Below are 12,908 nucleotides of genomic sequence, written 5' to 3'. Positions count from 1 at the left end.
CCCGCTGCCCTGACCTTTCCCCATAGCCTTGCACATGTTTTCCCTTCGAGTATTTATCAAATTCCTTTTTGAAAGTTACTATTGAATCTGCTTCCATCACCTTTCAGGCAGTGCATCCCAGCTCACAACAACTTGTGTCGGAGGAGTCCAAATGAATATGTGATTGGCAGTTGTGGAGTTTGTTTCAATTTCTCATTGGCCGCCGCAACCAGAATATTTGCTGCAAGTTTTGGGAGGGGGAGTTTCATTCTTGTTGGGAATTGGGAAAGTACCCCTTCGATCGTGGCTCTGGGCATGGGAGGAGCCCGTCAGGGTAACCAGGAGCGATCTGAGTCTGGATACAATCAGAAGGGGTCAAATCTACACAAAGCCGTAAAGCAAGGGCGTCGGGACAGCTCCCAAAGTTTCCGTTTTGCCAGCTTTCTTTTTTTCGCTCGCCTTTAAGGGATTGTGTGCAGTTTCATAAATGCGCCTCCTCCAGAACAGCATGTCAAACAATTCAAGTAACTTCCTACTGGTCCCCATCCCGGAGATCCCGGTGCTCGATTGCCTGCATAACAGAAACGTGAAGATCGTGGTGCTGGGGGCACGGAGCGTTGGAAAGACTGGTAAGAAAGAGAAGGGGGGAGATTGTTTTTTTTTAAACGGGATAGTTTATTTCAACGTCTGTTTGGCAGTGATGTGTTAACAGAACAAGCTACGGATCCTGAACCGCGACCAAGGAAGCATTTCTTGCAAACTTTCCTCAATCCCAGCACTGCTTGTAAAGCCGCTATCTCTTCTGTCCTGACACTAACAGTGAACCCGCCGGCAACTTTAGCCCCGAACCACAATGGTAAAATGATCGTCACCCCTCATCTTTGAACTGCCGATGTAGCGAACCCTAACAAATTAAGCTATTCCTCAAAGCCGAACCGCTGACTAAACTGGCGACTTCCCCAAAAGTAGAGGGGTGTTTCTCTAGACCTGCTGTTTCTCCAAATCGTAAAGTCAATCTGTGGGTTGCCTTCATCTCATTAAAACTTTGTTGGCACTAACTTTACGATGTAATTGATACCCACTTCGAGAATTGATACACAGGCCTGCATTTCAATTTTAAAATTGATTTTCTTAGCTGTAGCACAAATATGTTGTCCAGGGTGACAACAGAAGGAGCTCTGTGTGATCGCCATTGACTTTGTGACAGTGAAATTGATGGGGGCATAAACTTGAAGTTAGATGATTAGATAAGAACATACATTTCTGTTCAAATTCACTCTTTCCACCAGAAAGAGCAAAACAGTAACCTGGACATTATCACTATTTAGTTTGCCAAGGATATATATTTTTGATAAATATATACCGTGGTTTAGTAGTAGGGTTGTGATGTTTAGCTGCTAACCTGGCCCGTTCATTTAAGATCCCTTTTCAAGTACTCCCTGTGGGAATCCAGGTAATTGGAGCAGCTTGTAAATTCCAAAAGTAAATTGGTGGTCAGTAAATTGCTTGTGTATTTCAGACTTCAGACAGGAAGAACCCAGGGTGAAATGCCTGGCTTCATTTCTCATTTGTTGAAATGATTTTGCATCTGTAGCAGAGTATGACACCAGAAATGTGATAGTTACAGTGTGGCATATCCTTGCTAGGAGCAAGGCGTTTTGATCTTGTGGCAAGCTGAGTCAGAGGAGATGGTATTTTAGCCATCAAAGAGTTTGCACCATGATCAGCATTAGACCCCATTCCTATTATCCCCATCCCCACATTGATAGCTCCTTCCTCTATATGTGCTCGAAGCAAGACATATTGATCTCACAAGTCACCCACACGTTGTACTGTCCTCTCTGCTCCATCTCCTTTCTTATCACCTGTATTCATTTTTCTCTGCTTTCCATGCCTATTGTACTGTTTACTCTTACACCTATCCCTCCTGCATCATTGCAATCACACTCCTCACCTCACAGATTGTGCTGTGCCCTCTGCACACTTTCCCCACCTGAACATTGTAGCTTTTAAAAAATGGTATCTTCTTTCCCAGCACTGATTTGGATTACAGGTATTTAGTTTTTTTTAAAGAATTTAAAGAGTTAATACTGTTTTTAGTCACTTACCTTGCACACCCCATCAAAGCATATCATCCTTCTTAGCCCCGCCATCAGCAACGCAGAGTCTTTTTCTGGTACATGCTCATTTTCTATGAGCCATACAGTCTTATACTTTTTGTACACAGTTGCCTCCTCCCTCATGATCAAATACACAATCTCCCTGTGTCGGATATTGTTACACTTGCACCATCTGAAAGTTTCAGATTGAATTCACTAAAAGCCATTTCTCAGCACTGAGCTAGGAAACATGTTTTTCATTTGTAAAAGTACTTGCAGTTAATATTAGATATCTGTATGGTATATCTACTTTTAAATTTTTAATAATTGTTAGTTGTGGTTTCTCAGCTTCATGATCCGAGGTTCAAGTTTCAGGTCACAGCTCTGGGAGTGGATCCAGCCAAAGCTATATTGGAGAGAGAACATGGAGAGAGTGGCACTGTGGTGCATAGTTCTACTTCAGGGAGTACTGAAGCGTAAGTCTAACAAGATAACTGAGAGGTAAATAACTGATAATCCATGACATCCAAGCATGCCATCCAAAATCAGGAAATAACACATAAATAGGAAGAGCCAAGCCTTTTTATAGATATTATGTAGCTATAAATAGACATAGGGATAGATCTGAGGTATAAGCTTGTGAATGTTGAGCAGAAAAGACTACTCTTTTCATAAACTTGATTGAAAAGTTGCCTTTCACATTTTTCTAAATTTCTTGCAGCATTGATTGTACGGTTTCTCACAAAACGATTCATTGGGGATTATGAGCCAAACACAGGTATGTGTTACACCAGGTGCTTTCTAATTGTCGAATCAAAACGATGGTACCTGTTTTTTAGTACATACTTGAACATATTCTTTGAATTTCAGGAGCTCTATACTCAAGACAGATTAGCGTCGATGGAGATCAAATTTCACTGCAAGTGCAAGACACTCCCTATGCTCATCAGGTAAAATCCATAGCTCTATTTTCCCCTTCGTCGTCAATTTTGCACTTATCAAGGTACGGGTTATTCTTACTGGAAATGTAACACTTTCCATTTAGGCATACAGCTGCAGCATTACAGTCAAGTATAGCAAGATTAGGTGTAGAGTAAAACTCCCGCTACTTTGCCCCTACATTGTGCCTCAGGCCCAACCTCAAAAGAGGGCCCCCACAACACAGGCGTGATATTTTTTCATTTCACATATCAGCCAATCTGTGGCCTTCTCTAAGAAGAGCTCCATTTACTGATGAATTGAGGCAGTTTTATGGCCCATACCCACTGGGTTGAGATCACTCAAACAGTTTATATGGAACCCTCATAGCAAACATGGGAAACTTTTTTCCATCAACTAGATTTGAACCATTATCAGGAGAAAATTCATATCAGGCTTTATGTAAACAAAGGCACAAAGGATTAAGGTGTATTGAAATAATGATGAAAGAAAAGGCAGTGTGATATTCTTCCTGTGAGCTTTTGTGCTTTACATTCAGAAAACTGAATTATTTGATTTGTAATATATGTATTACACAGAAAACATAGAAAATAGGTGCAGGAGTAGGCCATTCGGCCCTTCTAGCCTGCACCGCCATTCAATGAGTTCATGGCTGAACATGCAACTTCAGTACCCCATTCCTGCTTTCTCACCACGAATGGCTTGTTTAACGATGGAGTGGGTTATTTTGGTGAAAGGGTGAAAATAGGCGCTAAATGGGTGCTGTGCTAATAAGACACACCTGTTTGAAAGTCTGGGGGGTAAAATTCATGTACGCCATGAGAATTGCTGGTGTCACCGACAACTCGAGTTAACGGCTGCTGAAAATGGCTATAATGCTACTGTTGAAAAATTCGAGCTGGAAGTTGGGGATATAGAAACATAGAAACATAGAAAATAGGTGCAGGAGCAGGCCATTCAGCCCTTCTAGCCTGCACCGCCATTCAATGAGTTCATGGCTGAACATGAAACTTCAGTACCCCCTTCCTGCTTTCTCGCCATAACCCTTGATCCCCCGAGTAGTAAGGACTTCATCTAACTCCCTTTTGAATATATTTAGTGAATTGGCCTCAACTACTTTCTGTGGTAGAGAATTCCACAGGTTCACCACTCTCTGGGTGAAGAAGTTTCTCCTCATCTCGGTCCTAAATGGCTTACCCCTTATCCTCAGACTGTGACCCCTGGTTCTGGACTTCCCCAACATTGGGAACATTCTTTCTGCATCTAACCTGTCTAAACCCGTCAGAATTTTAAACGTTTCTATGAGGTCCCCTCTCATTCTTCTGAACTCCAGTGAATACAAGCCCAATTGATCCAATCTTTCTTGATAGGTCAGTCCCGCCATCCCGGGAATCAGTCTGGTGAACCTTCGCTGCACTCCCTCAATAGCAAGAATGTCCTTCCTCAAGTTAGGAGACCAAAACTGTACACAATACTCCAGGTGTGGCCTCACCAAGGCCCTGTACAACTGTAGCAACACCTCCCTGTCCCTGTACTCAAATCCCCTCGCTATGAAGGCCAACATGCCATTTGCTTTCTTAACCGCCTGCTGTACCTGCATGCCAACCTTCAATGACTGATGTACCATGACACCCAGGTCTCGTTGCACCTTCCCTTTTCCTAATCTGTCACCATTCAGATAATAGTCTGTCTCTCTGTTTTTACCACCAAAGTGGATAACCTCACATTTATCCACATTATACTTATGGAATGCAACGCCCTCCTGGTGGAGTTAATGGAGGTTTCTGACCCAAAGTTCCATCCACAGTTGGGTTGCAGCTTCATACAGCCTGTGGGAGTGAGGCTGTGGAGTTTGCAAGGTGTTGTGAGCAATTAAAGGGGCTATGAATTAAAGGGGCCATGCATTCAAAACTAATAAAAATTAAACTCAAGTGAAAAAATGCATTTTTCAGCCCTTACTGTCTTTTAAACAAAATATTAACATTAAAAATAATTCCCAAATGGGCTTTTAAAGCTGAATTGTCTTCCACACCTAAAAAAATGGTAAAAGTATTTCAGCACTAACACAGATGACTCAGCAAGCCAGGGAAGGGGCGCCTAGGGTCTTACATGTAGCACTCCAGAATTGTGCAGGGGGTCAACACTGCGAGAGGTCCTCTACCCACAGTGGTCAGGAGGCCCTCTAGAAAGAACAATGTGTGACCAGATCACCGAGACCATCACTGCCAGCAGTGTCACCCCCACTACTTGGCTCCAGTGCCCAAAGAAGCTTCATGAACTCAGACCACTGGCCAAAGTCAGTGAATGCATCTTCAAAAGCCACTTCCTACCAACTACACCACTAGCCTCATACATTGCTCAATGCATGATCTCCCCCCACACCCCGCACCCACAATCACTCATCTACCAACAATCTGTACCAATCACGAGGCACATCTCTGATTCCTAGCCTGACCTCACGCCATTGGTTCAGGCCATTCTTGGCAGGGGCATTGACCAGCGGCGGGGCAGAACGGATACACGATGCTGGTATCCTCATACATTATCCTCCTTCTAGCATGCACCGTTTGCTTTCGCACCTTCCCCTCACCATAAGTCCACTCATTTGCCTTCTGCATTTCACTCACCCAAGAAATGCAGCCTGCCCAGCCAGTGGTTGGCCACAAAGAGGAAGAGGAGAATGAAGAGGAAGAAGATTGATTTGACACTCCCATCCACCAGCTTTCAAGGTTGACCAGCAAGGCCTTTTGCAGTGTCCTGCACTGAAAGTCAGTAGCCTTCCGCCAGCCATGCTGCAGTTACTGGTGCAGCACTACGTGACATAACTAGGAGAGGCAACGGCACACAAAAGACAGTCACTAATTGAATGCATAAGGGTGATAAGTTGATTTCTTAATGTCATATTGCATGGATAGATGCATAAAGTTAGATTGGAAAGTTTGCTTTGTGGTGGCTATTATTTCAGCACTGTGGTTCAGGTGGTCAGTAACAGAGGGAAGATAAAGTGTGGGACTAATGTTGAATGGGGAATTGGGGTTGTGGTCATTGGGATAGCAGGAAGATCATTCCATCCTGGATATCATGGCCAGAAAGGGACTGTTTGGGTTGCATCCTTCTTTCTGCTTCCTCCTCCTTGGCTTCGTCCTCTTCTGTGTCTTTCTCTTCCCTCTGCGAGCGGATGCTGTAAATCAGAAATGATAGCATAAAATGCTGGAAATACTCAGCAGGTCAGGCAGCATCTCAACCTGAAATGTGAACTCTGTTTCTCTCTCCACAGATGTTGCCTGGCCTGCTGATTATTTGCAGCATTGTCTGTCTTCTCAGAGGCCTTCCTTTACCATCCGAGGGCTTGCAAGCGTCCAGCAGCACTCCCTACACACTTAAAAAAGAATTAACATCTATTGCAGCAACCCATTACCTCAATAAAAAAATTTTTAAACCCAGTCCTTTTGCTTTTTTTAGTAAGTAAATATTTGTACTCAACTTGCTGAAGGATGTCATTATTTGGGGGGAAACTACTTTTCTTATTTCTGTAATCCATTATCAGTATTGAACATTCCAAAGTCAGAAATAGATGCCAAATTAAGTCCTCTTCAGTCTAGCAGGACAATATGCTTTACTCCAACCTCAAGCAAGCACCCTGCTAATAGATCAGTTGCCATAGGAGAGCAGCTGGCAGCTGTCTCCAGTTTTTCTTGTGGAGAAGTGCCTCATATTCCTTCATTTGTAGTATTATCTAAGTAGTACCATCAATCTGTGTGCAGTAGTAGTACTGGGTTGCTGCATGACCATTTTGGGGGCGGTGGGGAGGGGCAAAGGAGATCGATATATAGCAAATTAGGTGGAAGTTACAGTGCCTCCTTCCATTGCAATTCCCAATGATGGGGAGGAAATTGCGTCGTGCCCAGTTTGGGGGGGCGGTAACAGCCGCAAGGTGGGATTTCCTGCGCCAGGCGCGGAAATTCCGCCCCGCGAACTAAATTCGGATTTCAAAATATCGCGCTCCACTTGCTCTGTGGGGCGCGAGCGGGGTGGACGGGTACAGTGAGGGACACAGTGCTACGCGTTGGGACGTGTAGTGCTGCCGCGTAGAAAGGGCCCTCCCCTTCATTAAAGGGGAGGGCCAAGCTGCCGACTCTGCGGGGGAGAAACGGGTCCCAGCAAGCGGAGCGCCGGGCTGGAAGATCATGGGTGGAAGATCTTCGCGATTCAACATCCAGCAGGCTGCGACTGGTAAGTCAGACAATTTTTTTTTTCAAATCGCCATCTCCCCTTTAAATATCACCTGGTGCGTGCACCCTGAAGCTGTCGCTGGAATTGCGCCCCATACAGCTTGAAGATTATTCTGTAAATTCTGTTGCTTTTTCCTTGTAACATAAACCATTTCAATCTTGGTGGAGCTTTTTTTGATTATTAATCAGTTTTGTGCAAACATCGATGACATTACAGATGCTGACTGTGAGCATGTTCCCTGTTTTTCACATGTGATGATTGCCCAAGTATGCTGATGACTCATGATGATTTTACTGCAGGTTTTATTGAGTCTGTTTACCAGGAATTCCTGCTTTGAGGATTTGATAAATTTTGAGTGAACGTAAATTGTTAATGAGAATTAGCAAAACTGAGTCAAAACATGAAGGCAAAAATGCTGTAGAATAAACATAAATACTTAGCTGCAAATTCTTTTCACATTTCAATTAATATTCTCTTTCGAAAGAAAATAGATAGATAGGGAACAATAGGGTTGAGTTTAATCCTGTGGGAATAAAAATATAGTAAGAAAAAAGAGCTGGAGAGCAATGTCTTAGGAGGCTGAGACGAAACAAACAGATTGCGACCTAGCTATGCCATTTCCTCAATGGAAACCTGCAGCATGATCAAAGATCCGTAAGGCATTGCCTGTGGTGTCCATAAGAAGAATTATCCTCTGTGATTCTACCAGCAAATGATCAATTTCTAATATGTCTCTGAATATGTCCTTGTCCCCAAGAAAACCATGGCCGGAATTTCACCCTAAACAAATGGAAGGGTTTGGAGCATGGGGGCAGATAAGTTATTAAAATAGGGATTCCCGACCTATTCCCGCCTCCAACCCAAACACTTCTGCTTTTAACGAATTAACGGCGGGGACAGGATGGAGGGAAGGCGACCAACCTGCCCCCAGGGGGCGGAACGTCAATTTAGATATTATAATGAGGCTGGAAGCCTCTTTCTTTACCTCCATTTTGAATTTAACTGCATGTGGACGGGTTTCATAGAAACATAGAAAATAGGTGCGGGAGCAAGCCATTCAACCCTTCGAGCCTGCACCACCATTCAATATGACCATGGCTGATCATGCAACTTCAGTACCCCATTCCAGCTTTCTCTCCATACCCCTTGATCCCTTTGGCCGCAAGAGCCACATCTAACTCCCTTTTGAATATATCTAACGAACTGGCCTCAACAACTTTCTGTGATAGAGCATTGGTGATCATTTTCGAACAGTCTATCGACTCTGGATCAGTTCCTATGGACTGGAGGGTAGCTAATGTAACCCCACTTTTTAAAAAAGGAGGGAGAGAGAAAACAGGGAATTATAGACCGGTTAGCCTGACATCAGTAGTGGGGAAAATGTTGGAATCAATTATTAAAGATGAAATAGCAGCGCATTTGGAAAGCAGTGACAGGATCGGTCCAAGTCAGCATGGATTTATGAAAGGAAAATCATGCTTGACAAATCTTCTAGAATTTTTTGAGGTTGTAACAATGAGTGGAAAAAGGAGAACCAGTGGATGTGGTGTATTTGGACTTTCAAAAGGCTTTTGACAAGGTCCCACATAAGAGATTGGTGTGCAAAATGAAAGCACATGGTATTGGGGGTAATGTACTGACGTGGATAGAGAACTGGTTGGCAGACAGGAAGCAGAGAATCGGGATAAACGGGTCCTTTTTAGAATGGCAGGCAAAGACTAGTGGGGTGCCGCAGAGCTCAGTGCTGGGACCCCAGCTATTTACAATATACATTAATGATTTAGATGAAGGAATTGAGTGTAATATCTCCAGGTTTGCAGATGATACTAAGCTGGGTGGCAGTGTGAGCTGTGAGGAGGACGCTAAGAGGCTGCAGGGTGACTTGGACAGGTTAAGTGAGTGGGCAAATACATGACAGATGCAGTATAATGTGGATAAATGTGAGGTTATCCACTTTGGTGGCAAAAACACGAAGGCAGAATATTATCTGAATGGCGGCAGATTAGGAAAAGGGGAGGTGCAACGAAACCTGGGTGTCATGGTACATCAGTCATTGAAAGTTGGCATGCAGGTACAGCAGGCGGTGAAGAAGGCAAATGGTATGTTGGCCTTCATAGCTAGGGGATTTGAGTATAGGAGCAGGGAGATCTTATTACAGTTGTACAAGGCCTTGGTGAGGCCTCACCTGGAATATTGTGTTCAGTTTTGGTCTCCTAATCTGAGGAAGGACGTTTTTGCTATTAAAGGAGTGCAGCGAAGGTTCACCAGACTGATTCCCGTGATGGCAGGACTGACATATGAGGAGAGACTGAGCCTGTATTCACTGGAGTTTAGAAGGATGAGAGGGGATCTCATAGAAACATATAAAATTCTGATGGGACTGGATAGGTTAGATGCGGGAACAATGTTCCTGCTGTTGGGGAAGTCCAGAACCAGGGGACACAGTCTAAGGATAAAGAGTAAGCCATTTAGGACTGAGAAGAGGAGAAACTTCTTCACTCAGAGAGTTGTTAACCTGTGGAATTTCCTACCGCAGAGAGTTGTTGATGCCAGTTCATTGGATTTATTGAAGAGGGAGTTAGATATGGCCCTTCCGGCTAAAGGGATCAAGGGGTATGGAGAGAAAGCAGGAAAGGTGTACTGAGGTGAATGATCAGCCATGATCTTATTGAATGATGGTGCAGGCTCGAAGGGCCGAATGGCCTACTCCTGCACCTATTTTCTATGTTTCCATGTTCCTATGTTTTCCACAGTTTCACAATTCTCTGAGTGAAGAAGTTTCTCCTCGTCTCGGTCCTAAATGGCTTACCCCTTATCCTTAGACTGTGACCCCTGGTTCTGGACTTCCCCAACATCGAGAACATTCTTCCTGCATCTAACCTGTCCAATCCCGTTAGAATTTTATTTGTTTCTATGAGATTCCCCTCTCATTCTTCTAAATTCACAATTCGTGAAACTTGGCAGTTAAAGCGAGATGGAGACTGCTGCATCCAGGAGGTAAGTGGCTTTATATCTACCTCCCGGATCCAGGGTCCCTGCCTAACCCGCCCCCCATGATTGGAGACCCCCTCACGAGGCCTCCAATCGACTTGCCAGGCCTCCGCTCCCAACCATGAGGCCTCCTCCCGATCTCACCGATGATGCTGAGACCAGGCCAGCCAATAAACCTCTGGTAGCTGGCCCAATCTTCTCTCCACCCTTATCGATCCTCCGGCCAACCACAACCCCCCACCCCGCCACTCCCTGAGCCTTCAGCCAACCCCCACCCCCACACCACCTCCGCGCCCCCCCCCCTACTAATCCCTGACTCTCCAGTTGAACCCCCTTCTGCCAATCCCTGGCCTCCAACCCCCCTGATCCCCGACCCCCTTCCCCCCCCACCAATCCCCAATTACTGGCTGATTCCCCGATTGCTGGCCGACCCCAATCACCGACCGAATCCCCAGCGATCCAAGACTGAACCCCAGCACCCATCTTTCTCCCAGCTCAAACCCTCCCTCCATCTCTGCAGCTGCAGGCCTACCATCTGGCTGGCTGCGGGTGGGAAACCGAGGCTTCACACGCAAATTAGGCCCAGCCGTTAAAGTCGGCAGAGCTTGTGGGATACCCGGCCTCTAAACCCCTACCTCCAGAAAATTCTGACCCATTACTCACTCTCATCCTGGTTGATCCACCTGGTATAGCCCTCACCTATGCTCCCGTAAATCCAAGGGACGCAGACTTGAACGTTTATGAGGACAACTGGTTTAACCATTTATCACCAGATCTAAATAGACCACATAAAGCACTATCAGGTCCTGCTCTCTTCTGCCAAAATTACTCATTATTCCATTAATTCATTTTGGAATGCAAAGATATCACCCGGCTTCATTTTTCACAAGCCCCTCTCCTTGGCTTCCTCCACACTCCAATTTCACCTTCAACAACATGTGCGAGGAGCTCATGGACATCTTTGTCACCAAGATTGAGACCATCTGTTCAGCTGCTTCTGCCGCTTCCCTCCCTTCCCTTAGCCCACTGGACCAAACTTCCTCTAAGGTTGCCCCCTGCCCTAGCGTCTTTCTCTAATTTCTCTCCTATCACCCCTCATGCCTCTCCGAGCTCATCCTGTCCATGAGACCCACTTCCTGCTCCCACAACCCTATTCCCACCAAACTGCTGACCACCCAACATCCATTCCTGATTCCCATGTTATCTGATATTGGTAACCGTTCTCTGTCCTCGGGTATTATCCCACTCCCCTTCAAATTTGCCATCATTACCCCTCTCCTCAATAAAATCACCCTTGACTCCTCTCTCCTTGCAAACTACCATCCCATCTCCAATCTCCCTTTCCTCTCCAAAGTCCTTGAACGTGCTGTTGCCTCCCAAATCCAAGCCCATCTTTGTTTGAATCCCTTCAATCAGGTTTCTGCCCCTGCAACAGAACTGAAATGGCCCTCTTCAGAGGCACAAATGACATGCTCTGTGATTGTGACCATGGTAAACTATCCATCCTCATCCGTCTCGACTTGTCTGCAGCCTTTGACACAGTTGACCACCATCCTCCGCCACGCCTCTCTTCCGTCATCCAGCTAGGTGGGACTGAACTCGCCTGGTCCCATTCTTATCTATTCAGTTGTAAATTACCTGCAATGGCTTCTCTTCCCACTCCCACACCTCTGAAGCCCACCAAGTATCTGTCCTTGGCCCCCTTCTATCAACATGCTCCCCTCGGCTACATCATCCAAAAACACAGAGTCAGGTTCCACATGTATGCTGACGACACCCAACCCTCCCTTAGCACCACCTCTCTCGACCCCTCCACTGTCTCTAAATTGTTAGACTGTTTGTCCGACATCCAGTACTGGTTGATCAGAAATTTCCTCCAAATAATTATTGCAAAGACCGAAACCATTGTCCTCGGTCCCCACCACAAACTCCATTCCTTAGCTACTAACTCCATCCCTCTCCCCAGCAATTGAGACTGGACCAGACCATTCACAACCTTGGTGTCATATTTCATCCAGAGATAAACTTCCGACCACAAATCCATGCTATCACCAAGACTGCCTACTTCCATTTCCGTGACATCGCCCGCCTCTGCTCCTGCCTCAGCTCATCTGAGGCTGAAACACTCATCCTTGCTTTTGTTACCGCTGATCTTTCGCTGACTTATATTGGTTGCTGGTCCAGCAACACCGCAATTGTAAAATTTTCATCCTTGTTTTCTGTTAAGTCCTGACTCTAATGTACTGACTTACACGAGACACATGCTGAAGTCAAGGTCATTCAGGACCTGCACCTTTAATTCCAGCTCTCCAGTGCTGCACTTGCCTGAGACCTCCCTTTCTATACCTCAGTGGGACAGGTATGGAGTGTCTCCTGCAAGTGCACCCCTGGTGGTAAGGTATGCTTATTGTTACAGGTCATATCCAGTTACAGTCATGTATAGCATGGTAAGATACAGTTATGTACAATAATGTGAGATACATGACATCACCCTCCCCCAAGGTCTTATTACCTTTATAGATTCAGTCTCTCAGGTGGTCTGCGCTCTCGCGTGGAGTGTCTTAGTTGTTTGCCTTGGTGCCTGTTTTTCGTTCGGTGTGATTGCTGGTATCTCACCTGGGCTGTCTGTTTCATTCAGTGTGATTGCTGGTATCTCATCTGGGCTGT

General features: G+C 45.4%; 1 protein-coding gene across 1 annotated transcript in view; it reads left to right on the top strand.

Annotated features, from left to right (window-relative positions):
* Positions 1-267: 267 nt before the first annotated feature.
* rasl11a (RAS-like, family 11, member A) overlaps positions 268-12,908 on the top strand; it is a 34,988-nt gene continuing 22,347 nt past the window's right edge. The window contains exons 1-3 of the mRNA XM_070882720.1: positions 268-608; positions 2,800-2,856; positions 2,949-3,028. Of these exons, the coding sequence (XP_070738821.1) occupies positions 467-608; positions 2,800-2,856; positions 2,949-3,028 (279 nt within the window). The 5' untranslated portion in view covers positions 268-466. The remainder of the gene's footprint in view (positions 609-2,799; positions 2,857-2,948; positions 3,029-12,908) is intronic.

Source organism: Pristiophorus japonicus, chromosome 6 (genome assembly GCF_044704955.1).
Source record: "Pristiophorus japonicus isolate sPriJap1 chromosome 6, sPriJap1.hap1, whole genome shotgun sequence".
Lineage (NCBI taxonomy): Eukaryota > Metazoa > Chordata > Chondrichthyes > Pristiophoridae > Pristiophorus > Pristiophorus japonicus.
This window is presented reverse-complemented; position numbering and strand designations above follow the sequence as displayed.